The sequence below is a fragment of the Aspergillus multicolor genome (assembly GCF_047715735.1).
Source record: "Aspergillus multicolor strain CBS 133.54 unplaced genomic scaffold BDW74scaffold_12, whole genome shotgun sequence".
Taxonomy (NCBI): Eukaryota; Fungi; Ascomycota; class Eurotiomycetes; order Eurotiales; family Aspergillaceae; genus Aspergillus; species Aspergillus multicolor.
This window is the reverse complement of record NW_027395963.1, coordinates 658,791-679,146: the sequence shown is the minus strand read 5'-3', so window position 1 is coordinate 679,146 and position 20,356 is coordinate 658,791. Positions and strand designations below refer to the sequence as shown.

General features: G+C 53.1%; 8 protein-coding genes across 8 annotated transcripts; 3 read left to right on the top strand and 5 right to left on the bottom strand.

Moving 5' to 3' along the window:
- Positions 1–14: 14 nt before the first annotated feature.
- BDW74DRAFT_178273 (cation-translocating P-type ATPase) lies at positions 15–3,385 on the top strand (the record flags this gene model as incomplete). Its single annotated transcript, XM_073729161.1, has 4 exons — positions 15–245; positions 312–577; positions 626–2,696; positions 2,750–3,385. 4 exons carry the CDS (start codon positions 15–17, stop codon positions 3,383–3,385), a joined length of 3,204 nt encoding a protein of 1,067 aa, XP_073583996.1.
- A 529-nt stretch (positions 3,386–3,914) lies between these two features.
- BDW74DRAFT_153329 (biotin synthase) lies at positions 3,915–5,896 on the bottom strand. Its single transcript, XM_073724503.1, has 2 exons — positions 5,417–5,896; positions 3,915–5,334 (listed from the first exon to the last, which is right to left on the bottom strand). The coding sequence occupies exons 1-2, from the start codon at positions 5,624–5,626 to the stop codon at positions 4,354–4,356; spliced, it is 1,191 nt and encodes a 396-aa protein (XP_073583995.1). The 5' UTR covers positions 5,627–5,896; the 3' UTR covers positions 3,915–4,353.
- Positions 5,897–6,390: 494 nt separating this feature from the next.
- On the bottom strand, positions 6,391–9,034 carry bioDA (adenosylmethionine-8-amino-7-oxononanoate aminotransferase; the record flags this gene model as incomplete). The annotated part of the gene is made up of 5 exons (XM_073731023.1): positions 6,391–6,609; positions 6,687–7,270; positions 7,324–8,654; positions 8,705–8,798; positions 8,847–9,034. The coding sequence occupies 5 exons, from the start codon at positions 9,032–9,034 to the stop codon at positions 6,437–6,439; spliced, it is 2,370 nt and encodes a 789-aa protein (XP_073583994.1). The 3' UTR covers positions 6,391–6,436.
- Positions 9,035–9,755: 721 nt separating this feature from the next.
- On the top strand, positions 9,756–11,277 carry BDW74DRAFT_20863 (aminotransferase class I/II-fold pyridoxal phosphate-dependent enzyme). The gene is made up of 3 exons (XM_073732203.1): positions 9,756–10,544; positions 10,595–10,737; positions 10,795–11,277. Exons 1-3 carry the CDS (start codon positions 9,773–9,775, stop codon positions 11,119–11,121), a joined length of 1,242 nt encoding a protein of 413 aa, XP_073583993.1. The 5' UTR covers positions 9,756–9,772; the 3' UTR covers positions 11,122–11,277.
- Positions 11,278–12,702, bottom strand: BDW74DRAFT_20864 (uncharacterized protein). The gene has a single exon (XM_073732204.1). It carries the CDS (start codon positions 12,523–12,525, stop codon positions 11,434–11,436), a length of 1,092 nt encoding a protein of 363 aa, XP_073583992.1. The 5' UTR covers positions 12,526–12,702; the 3' UTR covers positions 11,278–11,433.
- Positions 12,703–12,916: 214 nt separating this feature from the next.
- Positions 12,917–14,360, top strand: BDW74DRAFT_185304 (NAD(P)/FAD-dependent oxidoreductase). The gene is made up of 2 exons (XM_073731022.1): positions 12,917–13,796; positions 13,855–14,360. The coding sequence occupies exons 1-2, from the start codon at positions 12,941–12,943 to the stop codon at positions 14,340–14,342; spliced, it is 1,344 nt and encodes a 447-aa protein (XP_073583991.1). The 5' UTR covers positions 12,917–12,940; the 3' UTR covers positions 14,343–14,360.
- Positions 14,361–16,981: 2,621 nt separating this feature from the next.
- On the bottom strand, positions 16,982–18,794 carry BDW74DRAFT_20850 (uncharacterized protein). Its single transcript, XM_073732202.1, has 3 exons — positions 18,263–18,794; positions 17,266–18,212; positions 16,982–17,183 (listed from the first exon to the last, which is right to left on the bottom strand). Exons 1-3 carry the CDS (start codon positions 18,597–18,599, stop codon positions 17,013–17,015), a joined length of 1,455 nt encoding a protein of 484 aa, XP_073583990.1. The 5' UTR covers positions 18,600–18,794; the 3' UTR covers positions 16,982–17,012.
- On the bottom strand, positions 18,795–19,758 carry BDW74DRAFT_20849 (uncharacterized protein). Its single transcript, XM_073732201.1, has 2 exons — positions 19,535–19,758; positions 18,795–19,474 (listed from the first exon to the last, which is right to left on the bottom strand). Exons 1-2 carry the CDS (start codon positions 19,656–19,658, stop codon positions 18,990–18,992), a joined length of 609 nt encoding a protein of 202 aa, XP_073583989.1. The 5' UTR covers positions 19,659–19,758; the 3' UTR covers positions 18,795–18,989.
- Between the last annotated feature and the right edge of the window lie 598 nt (positions 19,759–20,356).

Sequence of the window (20,356 nt, the reverse complement as noted above, 5' to 3'; positions counted from 1 at the left end):
CAACACCAACTGCAATGGGGGAGAAGAACGAACAAAAGGGACACGTCCAGCCCTTGTCTCGGCCGGCGCACACGCTCCTGCCCGATGAGACTCTGCGCGAACTCCAGGTAAACCCGGAGGAAGGTCTCACCACCGCCGAAGCAAAGAAGCGGCTGGAGCTGCATGGACCAAACGAACTGGAAGGCGGCGAGGGGGTCTCGCTTGCCAAAATCGTTATCAGACAGATTGCCAATGCGATGATGCTGGTGAGTTGTTCCTTCTTTCTAGGGGTTGTCCCACTTGTCCAGTTAACTAACAACGTACCCATCTAGGTCCTCATTATCGCAATGGCTGTCAGTTTTGGAATTCAATCTTGGATCGAAGGTGGTGTTATCGCCGCCGTCATTGGACTCAACATCGTCGTAGGCGTGTATCAGGATTACGCCGCAGAGAAGACCATGGACTCTCTTCGCAGCCTTAGCTCACCCACCGGCGTAGCCACGCGAGATGGCAAAACAAACACTATCCCTGCTACCGAAATTGTCCCTGGAGACATGCTGGAACTCAAAGTCGGCGACACTGTCCCGGCTGATGTTAGGTATGTCTTTTTGAACCAACATGGGTGGATCGAACTAACACGAAGCAGACTTGTGGACGCCATGAACTTTGAAACCGACGAGGCATTGTTGACTGGCGAGTCGCTGCCCGTCCAGAAAGAGGTCGATGTGGCCTTTGACGAAGACACCGGACCCGGAGACCGCCTAAACATCGCATACAGCTCCTCGACCGTGACCCGCGGACGAGCTCGAGGAGTTGTCGTCGGCACTGGAATGAAGACCGAAATCGGCGCTATCGCTGCGGCTCTCCACGCAAATGACTCGAAAAAACGCCAGGTCAAGCGCGGTCCACAAGGCGAAACCAAGAAGCGGTGGTATGTGCAGGCTTGGACCCTGACTGCCACCGATGCTGTCGGTCGATTCTTGGGTATCAACGTTGGAACACCCCTGCAACGCAAACTCTCCAAGCTGGCCTTGCTCCTCTTTGGTATCGCCGTCGTTTTCGCAATTGTTGTCATGGCCGCCAATGAGTTCCGCAATGACAAGGAAGTCATTATCTACGCGGTCGCCACTGGTCTTGCCATGATCCCAGCTTGTCTCGTCGTGGTTCTGACCATTACGATGGCAGTGGGAACAAAACAAATGGTTGAGAGACACGTCATTGTCCGGAGGCTCGACTCCCTGGAAGCCCTTGGTGCTGTGACTAACATTTGCTCAGACAAAACTGGAACTCTTACCCAAGGAAAGATGGTCGCCAAAAGGGCGTGGATTCCATCGTTGGGAACGTATTCAGTTGGCTCGTCCAGTAACCCACTGGACCCTACTGAGGGTGACCTTAGCCTTTTGCCCGATGCCCCCGTCAAGCTTGAGCGTGACGTGCAGGGAACGCCTACAGACCCGGCTGAGCTTATTAAGAACAACAAAACTTTGGAGGACTATCTCAATGTAGCCTCTATGGCCAACCTTGCTGTTGTGCACAAGTCCGAGGGAAACGAGTGGCAGGCTCGTGGTGAACCGACCGACATCGCAATTCAGGTCTTTGCAACCCGCTTCAACTGGGGCCGTGAGCGCTGGACCAAGGGTGAGAAGCCGGTTTGGCGCCAGAAGGCTGAATACCCCTTCGACTCGACTGTCAAGAAGATGTCCGTCATCTTCGCCCGGGAGGACGACAACGAAAAGGGTGCTCGTCAGATGGTCTTCACCAAGGGTGCTGTGGAACGTGTTGTCGAATCTTGCACAACCGTCCTCTGGACCCGCGGCGAAGAACCAGTCCCCATGAGCAACGACATCAAGAACCAAATCCTGCAGAACATGGAAGCACTGGCAAAGGAAGGTCTCCGAGTTCTGTGTCTTGCTAGTCGAGAATTCCACACAGAGTTCGCCACCGGCGAAGAAGTGCCCCCTCGCGACGAGGTCGAGAAAGACCTTGTTTTCTGCGGATTGGTCGGCCTCTACGATCCCCCTAGGCCTGAGACAGCTGGCGCTATTGAAGAGTGTTACCGAGCTGGAATCTCCGTCCACATGGTCACCGGTGATCACCCTGGTACTGCACGAGCCATCGCCGCTCAAGTTGGAATTATCCCCGCCAACATGGATGGAATCGCTAAGGACGTTGCTGATGCAATGGTCATGACTGCAAGTCAATTCGACAAGTTGACAGATGATGAGATTGACGACTTGCCCACTTTGCCTCTGGTTATCGCACGATGCGCACCGAACACCAAAGTCCGCATGATCGATGCTCTGCATCGCCGTGGCCGCTATGCCGCCATGACGGGTGACGGTGTCAACGATTCTCCGTCTTTGAAGCGTGCAGATGTCGGAATTGCAATGGGTGAAGCAGGCTCTGATGTCGCAAAGGATGCCTCGGAGCTGGTGCTGACAGATGATAACTTTGCCTCCATTATTAACGGTATTGAAGAGGGTCGTCGCATTTTCGACAATATTCAGAAATTCGTCTTGCATCTTCTTGCCGAAAACGTTGGTCTCGCGCTCACCCTTCTCATTGGACTCGTGTTCAAGGATGAGGATGGACAGTCGGTCTTCCCTATTGCCCCCGTTGAGATTCTGTGGATCATCATGATTACCTCCGGTGCTCCTGACATGGGGCTGGGAATGGAGGTTGCCGCTCCCGACATCATGGATCGGCCTCCTCAGAGTGTACGTACCCTTCCAACCCCAAATCTCTGATAGTCAAGACTAACAACCCGCAGAAACAAGGTATCTTCACGTGGGAAATCATCGTCGACATGATCGTGTACGGTATGTGGATGGCCGCCCTCTGCCTAAGCGCCTTCTCGCTGGTCCTTTATGTCTGGGGTGATGGCAACCTCGCCCGCGGGTGCAACGCCAGCTACAGCCCCGAGTGTGACACCGTGTTCCGCGCGCGCGCCACAACCTTCGTCTGTATGACCTGGTTCGCCCTTTTCCTCGCCTGGGAGATGATCAACATGCGCCGCAGCTTCTTCCGCATGCAACCCGGTTCCAAGAAGTACTTCACCCAGTGGATGCACGATGTCTGGCGCAACAAGTTCCTGTTCTGCGGTGTTATGCTTGGTTTTGTGACCACTTTCCCCGCGCTTTATATCCCTGTTATCAACGACGTCGTTTTCATGCACACGGGCATCTCGTGGGAGTGGGGCGTTGTCATTGTTGAGGCGATTCTGTTCTTTGCGGGCGTTGAGCTCTGGAAGTGGTGCAAGCGTATCTATTTCCGGCGCGAGTCGGTCAAGAACAGGAATCAGGTCGAGCATTATCGGGGACCGCAGGATTTCAGCCGCTATACGACTATGAGTCGTTCCGATACCCAGGCGACTGGGGACTTCAAGATGGAGCAATCCATGGTTTGAATAATCCAAAACCTGCTGTCTAAGTGGTATTGCCACTTTCTCTCTTCCTCCAGACATTGCAGTCAGTCGGGCAGCTTAACTGCTAGACTGAAATTAGTGTCATAGACAAGCTTAATCCCCGCGCCGGAAGGAACAAACCACGACGCGTCCACGATCCGAAAACTTACCTTGAACTTCCTCTTCCTCCTTTCCCTCTTTTTCTGCTCTCCAACATGCCGATTTGATGACCATTTGCCTTGTGGATAGATTGATACGATTTTTTCATGGACATAATAATGATCTTGATAGATTTAGCATTAGCAAATAGCATCTGCATTCGAACATAACCTTACTTTTTTCAATCTGAATTTGTAGCATTGGCGTGTTTCGTAGTTGTCAACTCAGAGAAGATTGAAACGAGACGGGAATTAGAGAAGGTTTCACGGAAACACCATGGCGGGGAAGGAGAGCTTCATATGTACCTGGAACGCGTTGTATGAGTGATTTGTTCGGACCAATCGCATCATGGGTTTCCCGTTTGGGAAGGGGTGACGACTGCACCCCCACGGGCAGCTCAAGCTGACAACTCTGCGTCTTTGGGAAGGAGCAAGGAAGAACGATTGCATGTTTGGGAAGTAGCGGGATAGTTTGAATATGCTCCGTAAAGCTCAATTGATGGTATGACAATCTCCTCAGCACCGAGGGCAGATCACGGTTTATATAGACCACAGTCTAGTGGAAGTAAACGGGGTATAATCTAGGCAACAGCTTTACGAAGAAGAGGGTAAACATGCACTCGGCCTTTCGCTTGCATGGCTGCATTCTGCCAAGGTCCCGGGGATATAGTTACATGGCAACGGAGAGATATCATTAATGCGGATGGAGTTGCATTGGGACTAGCGATGCTGTAGCGCTCACGAACAGGGTGGGAATGGAAAACATATCAACCTAGATTCATATTTAGGGTGGTGGAGTACTCCGTAGCCCTATCATAGGGCTTGGGACTCAGCAGCTGCGGCCGGCGCAGCGGGGGCCTTGGACTCCTGCGCAGCAGAGTCAATCTGTGCCTGAGGAGAAACAGCGCTGGATTCCTTCTCGAAGCTGCGCATGGGGTAGAAGCCCCACTTGTCAAACATGGCGCGGTCCTCGTCCCAGCCGTTGCAGTCGGTCGTGAGCATCTTCTCGCCCGTGAAGACTGCGTTCGCGCCGGCCATGAAGCACGAGACTTGCTGTTCTTCGGAGAGGGAGATGCGGCCTGCGGCAAGGCGGACGATCGTGGCGGGGAGGACGATGCGGGCTGTTGCGACGGTGCGGAGGAGCTTGTCGAAGGAGATCATCTTCTTGTCGCCTAGGGGCGTGCCCTTGATGGGGACCAAAGCGTTGACGGGGAAGGACTCGGGGTGTGAGGGGAGGGAAGAGACGGTGTGGATAAGCCCGATGCGGTCTGAGTCCGCTTCGCCGAGACCCAGGATCCCGCCTGAGCAGACGTTGATGCCGGCGTCGCGGACGTGAGAGAGGGTCTTGAGGCGCTCGTCGTAGGACCGGGTCGTGATGATCGTGGGGTAGAATTCGCGGGAGGTGTCGAGGTTGTGGTTGTACGCTGTCAGGCCGGCGTCTTTCAGCTCCTTGGCCTGGTCGCCGTCGATCATGCCGAGTGTGACGCAGACTTCCATGCCCATTTCCCGGACGCCGGAGACCATCTGCTTGACGTTCTTGAGGCTTGTCTTGCGGCCTCGCATGTCGCGCCAGGCGGCGCCCATGCAGAAACGTGTGCTGCCGTTTGCTTTGGCGATTCGGGCCTTTTCGAGGACGTCGTCAACGGGGCTCATTTTTGTGGCTTTGAGGCCCGTGCTGTACCGCGAGGACTGGGCGCAGTAGGAGCAGTCTTCGCTGCAGCCGCCGGTCTTGATGTTCATCAGTGTGCACATCTGGATGGCGGCGGGGTCGTGGAAGCGGCGGTGGACAGCTGCCTATACAGAATGAGTCAGGATTTGTTTACAATCTTGTCGTGATATAGGAATTCAATGGCAGGGATGGATAAATGAGACATACAGCGGCATAGGTCAATTGGTTCAAGGGCGTCTCGTAAATCTGTTGGACTTCATCGCGAGTCCAGTTGGTGCGCGGGGCAGTGGCGGCAACAGCTTCCTGCAGAGCCGGAGGGATTCTGCTTGCAAAGGAAGCGGCAGTGGGAGATGACTGGACGGTGCCATATGACCTTACAAAGGCCCTGGGAAGGGACCGTGAAAAAGAGACAGACATGGTGATGGCTGGGATAGGAGGAGATGGAGGAATTGACAAGGTGACACGACGAAAACAGCGAGGGGGGGAATCAAAAGTGTGCGGCGGGAGGGGAAAGTGGGAGGAGGAGGAGCATGGGCCACAACAGGGATGCTGAGGGAGTGCGAATCGTCATCGGGGAGGGGAGGAGAGGAGTGGAATGTCGGTGGAAAGTCGCTGAGATAATTGATCCATTATCATTGGACAGTCACATTACTGAGCGGGCTACTGGTTGACAAGCTGACAATTCGCCGCAAACGACTCTTCTCGCTGCGGAGTGTTGACCCCAACGCTGGTTCAACGCTGCAGTCACCGAGGCCTTACGTCGAGGACTCACGGAAGTGGATCTCTCGGACTTTGATTTCCACTATGGAGAACTAACCCGACCACTCACAGACCAGCAGTGCCTGATCTTATCCCCTTGAGTGTGATTCGACAGCGAAAAGCATTGCTAACATGCAGATCCGCGGGAGTTGCACCAAGGCCTCGGAGGTCGGTGTTCCTGGCGAATGGCGGGGTCCCAGATTACTGCGATGCCGGACCATGGACTGCAACAACCTACAGCTGTTAACCCCATCTTAACTTAGGTTCAAGAGACGATCTAGACCTAGCCAAAATTCGCAATGCCCCCGTATCGAGATCCGGTGACTCGGTGAGATGATTTACCAAGGTTCGCATGATCGCATCTGGCTTCCGCCCGTCCGACTTCCAGTCTTCCAAGGTTGTTTACGGCGGTCGGTGAGAAGCGTATCTATATGTTCGTCTTATTCGTTCATATGCTTTCTATACTAATTATAGCAATGCCTCGCGCAGAATACCCTCGATTGTTCGCAGTGTTTCCTGCTTCGAGGTGATGCTCGACATCAAGTAGAGCACGTTTCCAAGGACCCGTGAGTGGACGTTAAACTCCGGCCCACTAGCGGCTAATCTTGCCTGAAGGCCTTTAGCTGCCGTGGATGTATAGCCTATTCGGTGGAGATGTCCATGTTAGCTAGCTGAACTGACTACTGGAGAAGTCTGTAGGAATAATTTGGGGACTGACCTGCACCGTCCGCGTCTTTCAGGGAGATGCTAAGAACACTACCGATGGCAAAGACACCATCGACTGATTCTGCGTGCGAGAGGTCATGGACCAGCCCGTGCGACCAGACGCTCCAAACATTGCCCGGTCGGGAACTGTCGTTGGCGGAAGACTGCTTCCAGTCGTTCTTGAACTCGTTCCAGGACCCGTTCTCGTCCATATTGTTCATTGTCCGGAGGGAGTCGACAGCTACTTGACAACCGACCGCGTGCGCGGTGTAGCTGTGTCCATGTAAAAGTGCGTCTCTCTTCTCCGGACTCGTAAAGGCATCGAAGATTTCGTTGCTTGCCAGGGTAGTGCAGAGGGGCACGAGTCCTCCGGTGAGGAGCTTTGCATTAACAGCGATGTCGGGGTTGACACCGAGGAATGACGCAGAGGATTTTCGGCCAAGACGGTAGAGGCCTGTGAAAACCTCGTCGAAGACCACAGGGAGGCCGGACCATGAGAGATCAGTCTGCTGGTGTGGCTTTGTAGAGCCAGCTTGGTCAAACAGCTGCGGGTTGCCGCGGACGACATCTGCGAGGCATCGCTGGAACAGGGGGTCGCTGGAATAGACTCCGTTAGTCACTTGTCTAGTAGCAAGGGTGTTCATACTGACCAGAAGAGCATGCCACCAGCTCCCAGGATTATAGGCTCCATGATCAGAGCGCCAAATTTCCTCCCGTCTTGAACGACCAGGCGCTCAATGGTGTCTTTGATGTACTTGCTGTAGCGCCTTCCGACCTCTGATTGGACTCTGCTTTCCAGATCAAACACCGCGTCCAATGACGAGAATTCTTGGTTTTCACCAAGCGACTCTTGCAGCTCCGCCGGAATTTCGACATTCCAGATTCCCTGCGACATCTTGACCAAGGGGAAATCAAACCAGTGACCGCGTCCTCTGTACCATTCGACCCGTTGGTTATAGGTCGACGGCTCTGAGCAATCCATAACCCCGATGGTATCACCGTGATAGCTTCCCTTGAGTCCCAAAATGTTAATCTGTTCTCGGCTCGCATCCCAGCCATATCGGTCGCATGCTGCGCGGAGTGCCATCTTAAGAGCAACCTCCATGCCCGTGCTGCCATTGTCTGTGTAAAAGACCTTCTGCAGGCGAGAGTTACCAACAGTCTCCAAAAGCTGTTCGGCCAACTTTAGAGCTGGCTCATGGATGTTGCCAGGAAACATGACGTGACCGTAGCGTCCCGCGGCATAGGCAGCGGACAAAGCAAGACCCGGGTTTCCGTGCCCAAGACCCTGTGTCCACCATGATGCAGAGCCGTCAAAGGTCGCTTGGAGTTTGCCTTGTTCTGTTGACCCTTGGGTCTTGTAAGTCTGGAAAAAATCGTCGTATGCGGAGTCGATTGGGGTGATGTCCTTCGGTGCCATGCCGTGATGCTGCGTAAATGGATACCAGATGGTCTTCTGTGCCCGACTTGCCATCTCTTCGAGATAATCAATCCGTTGTTTATTCTTCAAATTGAGCTCATCCAGGAGACCGATCACATCGGTGCCTTCAGCAACTGAACTGTAGTAATTATCCAATGCTTCGAGATCCCGAGCTCGCGAGCCCACATCTTGTTCCTGCGGTCGCTTGGGTGGTGCCGGCAACGGGACAAGGGGTATGCTTTTGTTTCGGAAGTAGTTACCCAGGTACTCATGGTTCTGGTAATAGTCATCTCTGAACAGAAGCACGGAGTGAACATCGTAGCCCCGCAGCAGAAGAGACTCGTAGGCGGATATGGATGAGGAGATTCCTCCTAGACGAGAGTCGGCGACTAGGATAATGGGCAATCGAAGAGGTCGATAGAGGTCGGCCTGGGAGTTCCCATTGGGCCCTGGCGAATGAACACCACCGGCTGTTTCTACCAGAGCGAAACCGACCCCGTCGTCGGCCCAGCCGGACAGGGTTTTGTGAACAGAGGATAGAATCTCTTCATCCCGAGGAATCTGCTAAAGTTAGTGTCTGTTTATTGAAACTAACATACTAAATTCCGTACCTTGAATGTCTTCGCTGCGATATGCGGACTGACAGGCTCATCAAATTGGTAAAGACATTTCGTCAGGGTGCTGGGAGCATGGCGCTGCAGATGCCTGAAGTCGTGTGAGCCGTCAAACTTGTCTTGCCAACGCAGAATTTACCTGTCATCCGCCTCGTCCAATGGCCCAGTCGACACTGGCTTCAGGAACGCCGACTTTTCCTTCGTCTTTAAGCGATTGACAGCATTGCAAAGGATTGTGGACACTATGGTCTTTCCCACATCTGTGTTGGCACCGTATACTTGGTGGGCGCGGAGAGAGCGCCAAAGCGCGGCACCAACGGGCGCCATGACTGTACTTCTGCTTTCTCAACGGTAGGATACCAGCTCGCCAGCTCAATTCCTCACAGAGTCAAAACAGGAAGGGGCGACAGGCCGGTCTCGGACGATCCTGTGCGACCGAGGCTTCAGGAATGATGACGAATGAGATTGACCGGGGAAGCCTGCTCCGCGTTGTTCTTCACCGGAGAAACGAAGCGATCGAGGCTCGACTCGAGCCTTGCGGTGGTTCTAGATAGATTTTGGCAGGAAGCTAGGGACAGGAACAGGCGGCAGCCGAGGCCCCAGAATTAAGCGTTTGCCGGGCTCAATTCTTCTTCAAGGCGCGGCCCAGCCACCGTCCACCAGACCCTCCGGATCCATTCCAGCTCCCCCACCGGTTGATCCCAACAGATCAGAGCACCTCCCCGCCGGATTGATAATTCAATTGACGTCTGTCAAACTCGAAACTCGAAAGTGTTGATACCGGACTTTGCTACTCAATTCAGGTACCGCTGTGGAGGATTCAGAACCCTGTCGCCGATTTTCGCTCTACCCCGGTCAACATAGCGGCATTCCACGGTAGCGGCTGCACCTAATTGAATCCGCCCGACACGCGTGAGAAATCGAGTAGACGTGATTGAGCTTGAAAATCTAGCTTTGAAAACATTTTATCAAGAAACATCCCATCTTTTCCGACTTGATAATCGTTTGATTATCATTTTTGATCTCAATCGACAGCCATTGGGTTTCTGTTTGATAATTGTCTAGATGGACGATCCTCCACCAAAATGCCTTCGTGACTCACTGCGTCAGGCACTTCGCCAACGAGAAGACAAACTGTGCCGTCGAAAACTCACCATTCTACCATCATCCTCCGTGGACTTCTCTTCGAATGACTTCTTGTCACTGTCGACATCGCCGGCGTTTCGAGCGCGATTCCTAGACATCCTTCAACTAGCACCGCCGTTGCACCCATTCGCTAGTGGGGGATCCCGTCTTCTAGATGGAAACTCAGCCTACGCTGAAGACTTGGAAGGCTTCATCGCTGACTTTCACAATGCCCCGAGTGGCCTCTTGTTCAACTCTGGATACGATGCCAATGTCGGCGTCTTCTCAAGCATTCCCCAACCAGGTGATTTGATCGTGTACGACGAGCTTATCCATGCCAGCGCGCATGAGGGCATGCGACTATCGCGCGCAAGCAAGCGAGTCAAGTTCCCTCACAGCTCTCCCGACGGTCTAGAAGCGGTTCTGCAAAAAGAGATAGCAGCGGACCCTCAGGTTTATGAAGGCCATCGAAACGTCTTTATCGCCATTGAGTCCGTCTACAGCATGGATGGTGACGTTGCGCCTATTCACGAATTCGTGAATATTGTGGACGAACTTCTCCCCAACAAGAACGGCTATTTCATTGTAGATGAGGCGCATGCGACCGGTGTTTTTGGTCCTCGGGGATCCGGAGTTGTGCAAGCTATGGGGCTGGAAGACCGTATATTCATCCGAGTACATACGTTCGGCAAGGCCTTAGCTAGCCATGGAGGTAAGTCCCTTGTCTAGTCTTCGGCGAAATGATCTAACGGGTTTTTCTAGCAATCGTACTCTGTTGTGCAGATACCAGAGATTACCTGATCAATTACGCTCGCAGCCTGATCTACACCACTGCCTTGGGCTTTCCTTTCTTGGCCTCTATACGTAGTGCCTATGAGTTGCTCGCTGAGCGAGAAACTGAACAGGTAAGTTCTAACAATCATTGACATATTCAATCTCATGATCATGCTAACACATCGCAGGTACAACGCAAGTTAGGACGGTTGATCGCTTATTTCCGGAACCGGCTAGACGACCTCAACATCAAGGACTCATCAACCTTTGAAGTCGAACATTTCTCAAATTCCCCAATCTTCTCACTCCGCAGCAGCGTTCCCCGTGAGCTCGCGAGTGTGTGCCAGCAGCGAGGGTATACCGTTCGTGCCATCATGCCGCCCACTGTCCCTGTAGGCAGGGAGCGTGTACGAGTATGCTTGCATGCAGGGAACACTGTTGAAGAAATCGACGGCCTCATTGACACTATAGCTATGTGGCTACACCGAACGGAAAGACAGAAAAATCGATTGTGAAATCGTTTATTTGCGAAGATAAATCGAAGGCCATTGACTAAATTCTGAAATGACTCAGCTGCATAGAGTTGTGCTATGATTCGCGATGCAGGGTTGAAACAGAAGCAGAAACAGAAACAGAAAAGGACGAGCCAGACCACATTCGAGACTTTATGCCCAACCGCAGGAAACTCGATTGTAAAATTGTTTATCCGCGTTACGACACATCCAAGGCCATCGACCAAATTCTGGGATGAATCAGCTGGAAGATTCAGGGAGGAAACAGGAGCAGAAACGAAACAGAAAAGGGCGAACCGGGCCGCATTCACGACTCTATGCCCAACCGCGCCGACATGAAGGACAAGTGACAACCCGCAGCCTCCTGAACTGATGAGCCCACTGGATAAAGCAGTGAGAGTGGTAGTTGGTTCCGCAGAAAGCTCGACACCAGACTACTCCGCGATATTCATCGTCGCTGTCGTCGTATTCGTCCTCGGTATCGCCGTATTCTTCCTCCTCATCCTCGTCCTCGTCCTCATCATCCTCATCATCTTCGTCGTCTTCGCCATCAGAGTCATCAGCACCATCAGAGTCATAAGCATCACCAGTAACACCAACATGATAGCGACCGCCCGCCTCGATGCTGTTGCCGCCACCGTTCACAGAAACAGCGAGACTCCCCAACTTGCGCTCGCAATTCTCCACTCCCACAAAACCCGACTCATCCATCAACGGCGCAAAGCAAATGGTGCAGTCCCCCTCAACCGGCCGTCTAGCAACCTTCTTCCCGCCAGCCTCAGCCTGAATCCTCCTACGCCGATCAAGTATACTCTCATGTCCGAGCTCACCATCATCGTCCTCGTCGTCCTCGTCGTCCTCCTCAACCTCCCCATGCGGATACGCCCACGCGTCGATATCCATCGGATCATTCAGCATCGCTGTGTTAGTCCGCGGTGTCCCGTCCGGATTCAGGCTCCCGAATATCCCGTTGGGGTAGTGGATGTGCTCGGTGTTGAGGATCGGCCGCAGCTCCATGAAGAAATTGTGGATTTCTTCTACAGGGTTCGCGTTTCGCAGCTGCGCGCGCTTGCGCACGTCGATTCGCAAAGCGGCCATTTGTGCGGCGATCCCTGGGTGGGGTGAGGGGAGCATCACGGGGAAGTAGACGTCCAGAAGGCGCGAGACTTCGGCTCGGTCCGCAGCGGAGAGGGGTTGGAAATTGCGTGTGCTTGTTGTTGATTGCGGGTCGCCGAGGGGGGGGATGTCCGTGTTGGTGCCGGTGGTAGTGGTGTTGGTGTTGCCGTTCGCATTCTCGGGGGTTCCAATGTCCTCGGGGTACAGAGCTAGCTGGAGGATATCGGTTGCGAAGAAGTAAGGTTGGCGCGGAGTCTCGCTTGGACTTTCTGTTGGAGATTCAGAGTCCATGATGTTTTTTTCAGTCTGAGGTGTTGTAGCTGAGAAGAGTGTTGGACTTGGACTTGAGCTTAGGCTAGGTAGAGTTGAGTTGGGTTGGGTTGAGGAGGGGTTGAAGTCGACAAACGCTGGGAGTCATGTGCTATTTAAGTTGTTCTGACCCATGGTCTGGGGTGAGTTTAAGCTTTGGAATCTAGAAGTGAAGGGAGCTGTGAATTGAAGGCTTTAGGTCTTGTTCTACTGCTTATTCACGTTGATGGTCATTGTTATCATCAATGACGCTAAAGATAGATATTGTTGTCTCCACTGGCAACTGGTATAGATACCGTAGCTTAATAAGAACCAACCCCTCCACCATTCACCTCCAACTTCCATCTTCACTTTCCCCCAAACACCATATACCGTTATCATCACCTCCACCGTAACCATGGTCCAGACCCAATCCCAAGAAAAGATCCTAATAATCGGCGCCGGCATCTTCGGCGTCAGCACAGCCTACCACCTCGCGCAGCGCACATCAAACCCCACAACAATAACTCTGCTCGACCGCGCCCGGCCATCAACCCTGGAAACAGCGGCGGGCGCCTCATCAGACATAAACAAGATCATCCGCGCGGACTATTCAAGTCCGATGTACATGGAGCTGGGGTTTGAGGCGATTGAGGCGTGGAAGACGCTACCATTTTTCAAATCTACGTCCCAAGGAGAAGAAGAGGAAGAGGTAGGCAATGTGTACCACCAATCCGGCTGGATCGCGATGGATGAGAAAGGTAGCGATGTTCCAATTCGGATCCGGGAGAATTTCAGGAAGGGTGGGTATGATGGTGTTATTGTCGATATGGATCAGAATGAAGTAAAGAGTGCGTGGGATGGGATTTTGGCAAAGACGGATTATACTCCGTTTGGCTCGTACTATTATAATCAGTCGGCTGGATGGGCGGATGCTGGAAGAGCATTGGGGATTATGTTGAATGAGGCGATAAGCATGGGGGTGAGGTATAAAGTTGGTGAGGCGAAGAGGGTTGTCTATGAGGATGGGCGTGGTGGTGTGGCTGTGGAAACTGAGGACGGGAATATCCTCCGCGCAGATAAAGTTCTGCTTGCGACGGGGGCGTGGACGAGCAAGGTTATGGCTGAGCTTGAGGATGAGCTGGATATTCAGGAGATTGACCGCGTTGAGAACCAGGTCTTTGCTGCTGGTGTCTGCGTGGCGCATTTCCAGCTCACTGAGGAGGAGAGGGAGGTTTATGGGAAGATGCCGGTGTTTGTGTACGGCGGCCAAGGTATGCTATAGCATCCTGTCTTTGATTATTCCCGGAATCTGCTTGCTAATGCTCACAGGCGAGGTGATTCCACCTACCTCATCCGGGATCCTGAAGTTCACCAGCACGACCTCGTTCAAGAACACGGTTCGGACTGCAACCGGCCACGAGATCTCCGTGCCGGTAGATGATCAGCTCAACGCCCCCCAAAAACTGCAGGCAGATTCCATCGCCGCTGTGCGAGCCCGTCTCCCTCAGCTCCTGGACGGCGACCGGAAACCAGACTACTACCGGCTCTGCTGGGATTCAATCTCTGCTAGCCAGCACCCGCTCATATCCCGACACCCTGACCCGCGACTGGGAGCAAGTCTGTACTTTGCCGTTGGGGGCTCGTTCCACTTCTATAAGTTCCTGCCGACGATCGGGAAATATGTCGTCAATGTCCTTGAGGGCGTTGGGAACGGGGAGGGGAAGGATCAGGCGTGGAGTTGGAAGAGTACAGGCGAGGTCGAGAGAGGCGTCCACGAGAGTCTGATTCCGAAGAGAGAGTATAGAGACTTCCTGTAGCAACGTTGCACAGCCAAACTTCCTCAATTTCAATCTCACCTTATGGCCCACTTAGATGGGTGCTGCTGTATAGATCTGTGGCTGAGCGTGCTGAGTCTGTGCTGACCGTGATGCGCCAGGAATGCAAGTGTAAAACTACATCACACAGCCTGGCAGTGCAATCTCTGCCATGGGCAATGCCATAGGAGATGTCGTAACAGTGCCTGGCGATGCTATATTGGGGCCTGACAATGCAATCACAATCCAACCCTTTCAACACACACAAAGATGCTGTCAGTCAGCCACCTATTCCTTGCAAACGCTTTCTGTCTGGGCCCTGGCCAACTCCAACTGAAGCATAAAAGGGAGTCTGATCCCCGGCCTGGGCTTGGTCGTTCTTTTTTTTTTTTTCCAGTTCCAACTCATTGGATCATCGGCATCATGCGCAGCAACCTCCCAGTTTCTTACTGCAACATCTGCGGTGGGCCATTAAAATCTGCGGGTCTCCGTCGGTGGTCTACAATAAGAGATAGCGTTTGTATTGACCGGTGTTGGGATGATTCCTGTGATGGTTGTACTGAATATGATACGGAGCCGGACGATTCTGGAGGTTGTGGTTCCGCCTACCACGACCCCGATTGTGCTACGCAGAGAGGATATTCTGGCCGGATTCTTAAAGACAAGGACATACGCGTGAGGACTCCTCTTCAATCTGACTCGATGGCTCTAGTTTCTCACGCAGTCAGTGGCTCGACAACGCCCGGATGATATGCCGTCCCATCCACCCTGCCGCACTTGAAGAGATACCAGAGGAGGGAATTGATTTGTCGAGCATAGTAAGACCATCCATCGCCTATGCGTCATTCAGCGTACATCGCTAACTAAAGGCTCCAGGGCGTCTATACCCAACCCAAAAGGCCTGCACATTGCCGGCGCGGTAATTCCAGACCTGCATCCGAACACCGATGGTTTCCTCGTCCACGACAGCTGTCTAGACATGCTTTGCATGGCACGCAGAGCCTCTCCGTTCAGATACCCGGAGTCGACACTGTCGCGTTTGTTCGTGACCATGCAGTCTTCTCCGCTTAAGCAGGATGTGAACGTGATTGACTGGGAGGATCCCAGGACAAAAGTCGGCGAAGTGGACAGTTTCCAACGGGGTGAATGGCTAGCAAGGCATGGACATGAGGTACGTCTTCCCTACCATGTCCGATAGTCCTGACACGTCTCATGCAGATGATCTACCTGAGCTACTATCTAACGAGTGCCTCTTTCCTCAAGTGGCTCGTCATGGACTCTGACACCACTGTCGACTACAGAACGCTCATTGAGCGCGCAGCAGGTACCAAGGTCTTCCAGAAGATAGCGTTATTTACACTACTCCTAGCCAATTACATCCCTTTCTAAAGTCCTGGCTAGACTTCCACTACCGCTGGCTCATCAACTACGACAAGTTCTCAGAAACACTAGCAAAAGTCCGCGGTCCGATCGACTACTACGCCCTCTTCTTCGAACTCGACGAGATGTCCACCGCTGTAGAGGACACGGGTGACGAACACCATCCAGCCACAAACACATTTGGGATCAGGAACTGGCGGCGGATCTGGAACTGCTGCGAGACCATCCTGGATAAGATCGTTTCGACCAACAGTACTATTGTCAGCAGCGACGATACCGGTACCATACTTCGTGCCTATCTGCCAATGCCAATGCTTTCATTTCATCATATCCTGCTCATCCTCATCCAATCTCACTGCAAATATCTGAGTCACTCATCACGTTTCGGACAGTCCCACACGTTTCAAAACACACTCGGCAGACGCGCACCTTCCCCTTGGGCACCGTTAAGCTCTCGAATGGCCGCACCGTACAGACGATGTGTCCGTCAGACAAATACCAAATCAGCTCTCTGGAAGTCACATTTGTCGACGGCACTGTGGAAGATATCGAGCTTGGTTTTACTGGTTGATTTTTCTCGTTCTGCGCATTCTGAATTCAGAGATTGGCCATAGGGTCTGAGAGTCATCGAATCTGCCCCTTGTGCATTTGGGCTTCTTTATCTGACTGAGAGCTTCCTTTGGCAAGGCGTTTGCGTATCTTTTTCTTGGTAGACTTTTGGTGCTCATGTTGGTTGCTTAAGCATTGGCTAAATCCACGTCGAGTACTGTGCTCTATTTGCTCTACTTAGTCGTGAGTGTCTTGTTCTGTTTATCTTTTCTGTGTTATGCTTATGGTTCTGTCTGGATTTTCTGGATTTTCTTTCGTTCTTTTGCGGTTAGTGTTCCTTTCCTACGTCTTCGTCTTTCCTCCTGGGGGTCATAGCGACGATACTCCTGGTTACATGTGTTTTCGTTCAATCCACCCTCTTCTCATAATACCCGTTACTTCGCTGAGTCTTCCCCTAATTTGACTAAACCCGGGCTTGGTGGGCTCAGTCTGTTCCGACGACTCAGCGAAATGACGGCTATGTCTCTACAGAGATTAAAGAGCTGTGTGGCATATTGCGTTCATCAATTCAGTTCATTTCACTCAGTGCTCTCAACTCATACACCAATCATATTCCCATAAGTCATTCAGTACCGTAACCGATAAGAGCCGTCCTGCCTTATGTCGCCCTATACTCGGCTAGCTGCGTACATGTCCATAAGTACCCTAGCCAGCACTTAGAATGGTAAGTCCCAGTCGCATATCCTAGTAAGCATAAAACAGTACACTCTCGTCATTACTCCTTCGGATTTTGCGGTTCTCGCTCATGAGCCAGAAGCGCATGACCCACGCACAAGCCGCACATGTAATCGAGAACGCCGCGCTCGAGGACATGGCGATTGTGTAGCGCGGCTCGTCGGAGGAGGGCCAGAGGTACTATACACGTCACTGTTAGCATAACACTGCTTATTCCGTAGGTCAAGGGGAAGAGGGTGTAGAAGGGTAGGCGTGGGCATACCGGAGTCCAAATAAACGAGACATTTGCGCAGGTATTCACGATCGCCAGCGCAGAGGCCTTCTTCTCCTTCGTCTGGCCGCAGGTACTGCTCACCCAGCCGAGGATAATGGAGTTGACTGCGTACGTCCCAATCGCAAAGACGACCATGGCGAAGTATCGCGCCCCGGTATTTAGCGTCGCGCAGCCCAGCACGAAGCCGAAGATGGCGATTGCCTTGGCGACGGTGATATGCCACGTGCGCTCATTGAAGCGCCCCGAGCTCCAGGACCAGAAAACAGACATCAGGCCGGCGATCAGGTACGGTGGGCAGGTGAGGACCAGCGTGATGGTTGTGTTGAAGCCGAGTGTTTCAACGGCCGTCGGGAAGAAATTCTTGAACCCGTTGGCGGCGAGGTGCATGTGCTGCATGAAGGCGAAGAGCCAGACTTTGGGATCGCGCGCAGCTTCCTTCAGTCCGCTGAACGTGCTGGTTTGGTGGCGGGCTCCAACTGTGTCGGCGACGATGCGGTCGTGTGCTAACTGGCGTTCTTCCTGGGACAACCAGCGAGTGTGCAGCGGGTCGTCGGGGAGAACGAAGGCTGCGCCGACGGCGACGACGAAGGTTACGGCGCCTTGTAGAATGAAGAGCCATTGCCAGCCTGATATGCCGCCTAGGTCGTCCATGCCGTGGAAGATTCCGGCAGCGATGAGGCCGGCGAAGGCTGTAGCCAGGATGTTTCCTGTATAGAGAATGGAGATGCGGGTGGCGATTTCTTTACGGGTATAGAAGATGGAGAGCAAATAGAGCGCGCCTGGGTAGTAGGGGGTTTCGGTGAGACCAAGAAAGAACCGGACTAGGAGCAGGCCGGTAAAGTCCTTTGCTAGGGCTGTGAGGGCGCTGACCACGGCCCAAGCGGCCATTGCGCCGGACATGTAAAGGGATGGGCGGAGACGCGTGATTAGCATGTCTATCGGCGTCAGCTTCGTGGTTCCGATTATTTGGAATTGCTGTACATACTACTTGGGACCTGGCCCAGAATGTATCCCACGAATAAAATGGACACGCAGGTCTGGTACTGGGAGGAAGAAAGGTTGAGGTCCTCTTCGAGGTCGTTTAGGCGTGCGAGGGCAATGGCATTGCGATCGAGGTAGTTGAGCCAGTACATCAACCACAACGTAGGCATAATCCAAAAATCGAGCTTCCGCACCAGGCGGATCTCAGCTGGATCAGTCTTTTGGCGTGCGCCGGAGTAGTCGCCAGCTTGCTGCTGCTGCTTCTCCTGGCCGATGGTGTCTTCACGGTGCAAAGCCTCGGGCTTCTCATCGCCGACTTCTAGGGCTTTCTTTTCAGACATGGTGACTCTGGTTTGGGAGAGGAGGTGGGGGAGTGGAAGCAAAGAAGTGAACTAGATGCCGTCATTCCGGTCGGCCTGGCATGGCCGATTTATACCTTTTCGTTGTCATCCTGGTTTCTCTGTGTTCGTGCGACATAGCTTGCCAGCGCTGGCTCGCCTACCACAGACATGTCACCCCGCACGAGAGTAACGTTCTCCACCGTCCCCAGTTTGATCATCCTGAGCTCGTGGCTTTAGGCTCGAGACCGGGCCCAAGCCAACGAGACCCAATCAAACGCGGCCCAGCGCCATAAGGGTCTAGCTGTCGCCATGCCGAGACTTCTTGAGCGGGTCGCGCGAGTTAAGATACGACGTCGGGTGAAGCAGGGCTCTTGAGGAGGAAGGGAAGCATCAAATTGAGGCTTGTTGAGAACGAAGCCCAAGGAATCCTTCGAGTTTTGTATGGACACGGGGCGAGTGATCTCCAGTCCCAAGCCGCACAGCCTCGTAATTCCCGAGCTTGGCTGACGGCCAGTCCGAAGAAACACCACACGGACAAGACATGTCCGGATATGGACAAGTATACTCCGCCGTCAAGCTATATCTTCGGCTTGGTCCCCAACCATTTTGACTTTCCTTTGTTTTGTGGCTGATGCCAAATGCGCCGGGCCTCTTGGGCCACGATAACACGATTTTGCCAAGCAGAAATGTATCATGCGGCATTTTTCGTTCACGGTCGTCCGGTATAATCTCGGGTTGACTTTTCGAATTCTGGATTGTTGAGGATGCGCTTGGCATTGTGAGGCGCGGATTCAAGCCATTCGGAATGCTCTCTATCTCGGCGGGTCCAAATGCAGCGGACAACGTCCGCTTGGTGGTAGTGTCTTTCCGACTCACTGGTACATTCGTTAGCTGCTAATGCCAATGTGACAGCTCGTGCATCGTGCCATACTCACTAAGCAGGATGCATCTCCCGCCCCGGTCAGCAGGCTTTATTAGCCTCCTGGCAATCAATAACACGTTGCATTTAATTGGTTGTGTCGAAATGCCCAGACTTGGATCTGTGCTACGACCAAGCATGTTGCCTTTGCCGCTTCGAAGCTTCCCCGCGCAAAGTGTTGTAGAGTGCGGAGGAGATTGGCAGTTGATGATGAGCTGCCTGGGCGTGTACGAATGACTCGTGGTGCGGGGCCAAAGCGAGACGAGAGGGTATAGTTTCGGAGAGTATGCTGTGGGCGTAATCAGCCACCTATTGAGGTTGTAATTGTAATCAGTAACAGTGTCCGGTAGTCGCTGCCCAGTCTCCGGGTTGCCTTTTACGGTTTGCCGAACTTGCTTGGTGATTTAACGCCGATGCGGGCGATTGAAGTCATTTCTTCAACTGACGCTCATAACTATGAATGCGAAGGATGGCGTAAGGAGGTGGAAGGCAAGTGTTGTGGAGTGGACTAGAATGAGCAAACGCAGAGTGCGACGGACAACGGTCAGCTGACGGTCTTTACCAACTCCTCCTCCGCATCTTCTAGCTGGAGCCTCTTTTCGCGTGTTTCGTGACGCGCTCTCACCCCTTTGCATCTAATATCGACGTTCATAGTTACCACTGGCTCTTACAGATCCCCGTCGGGCAAGCCTTTCTGTGCCATATTCCTATGCCATATTGGAGGCCGGGCGTGGGTGGTGATGATTGGCCCCAAGCCGTCAAGGATGCCGCATGATGTACCGACTTGAGAGAACGACATGAACAGATTGAAAGTAGGCTAGTGACAGACGCGAGCAAT

Excerpts from the sequence above, each read along its gene's own strand:
- BDW74DRAFT_20863 (XM_073732203.1), top strand. The coding sequence starts at position 9,773 with ATGGACGATCCTCCACCAAAATGCCTTCGTGACTCACTGCGTCAGGCA. Across the intron at positions 10,545-10,594 it reads GGCCTTAGCTAGCCATGGAG|CAATCGTACTCTGTTGTGCA; the intron begins GTAAGTCCCTTG and ends GGGTTTTTCTAG. Across the intron at positions 10,738-10,794 it reads CTGAGCGAGAAACTGAACAG|GTACAACGCAAGTTAGGACG; the intron begins GTAAGTTCTAAC and ends AACACATCGCAG.
- BDW74DRAFT_153329 (XM_073724503.1), bottom strand. The coding sequence starts at position 5,626 with ATGTCTGTCTCTTTTTCACGGTCCCTTCCCAGGGCCTTTGTAAGGTCA. Across the intron at positions 5,335-5,416 it reads ACCAATTGACCTATGCCGCT|GCAGCTGTCCACCGCCGCTT; the intron begins GTATGTCTCATT and ends CATTCTGTATAG.
- BDW74DRAFT_20864 (XM_073732204.1), bottom strand. The coding sequence starts at position 12,525 with ATGGACTCTGAATCTCCAACAGAAAGTCCAAGCGAGACTCCGCGCCAA.
- BDW74DRAFT_20850 (XM_073732202.1), bottom strand. The coding sequence starts at position 18,599 with ATGTCTGAAAAGAAAGCCCTAGAAGTCGGCGATGAGAAGCCCGAGGCT. Across the intron at positions 18,213-18,262 it reads TCTGGGCCAGGTCCCAAGTA|ACATGCTAATCACGCGTCTC; the intron begins GTATGTACAGCA and ends TGACGCCGATAG. Across the intron at positions 17,184-17,265 it reads TCTCGTTTATTTGGACTCCG|TACCTCTGGCCCTCCTCCGA; the intron begins GTATGCCCACGC and ends TGACGTGTATAG.
- BDW74DRAFT_185304 (XM_073731022.1), top strand. The coding sequence starts at position 12,941 with ATGGTCCAGACCCAATCCCAAGAAAAGATCCTAATAATCGGCGCCGGC. Across the intron at positions 13,797-13,854 it reads GTTTGTGTACGGCGGCCAAG|GCGAGGTGATTCCACCTACC; the intron begins GTATGCTATAGC and ends TAATGCTCACAG.
- BDW74DRAFT_20849 (XM_073732201.1), bottom strand. The coding sequence starts at position 19,658 with ATGCTTGGTCGTAGCACAGATCCAAGTCTGGGCATTTCGACACAACCA. Across the intron at positions 19,475-19,534 it reads CGGGAGATGCATCCTGCTTA|TGAGTCGGAAAGACACTACC; the intron begins GTGAGTATGGCA and ends CGAATGTACCAG.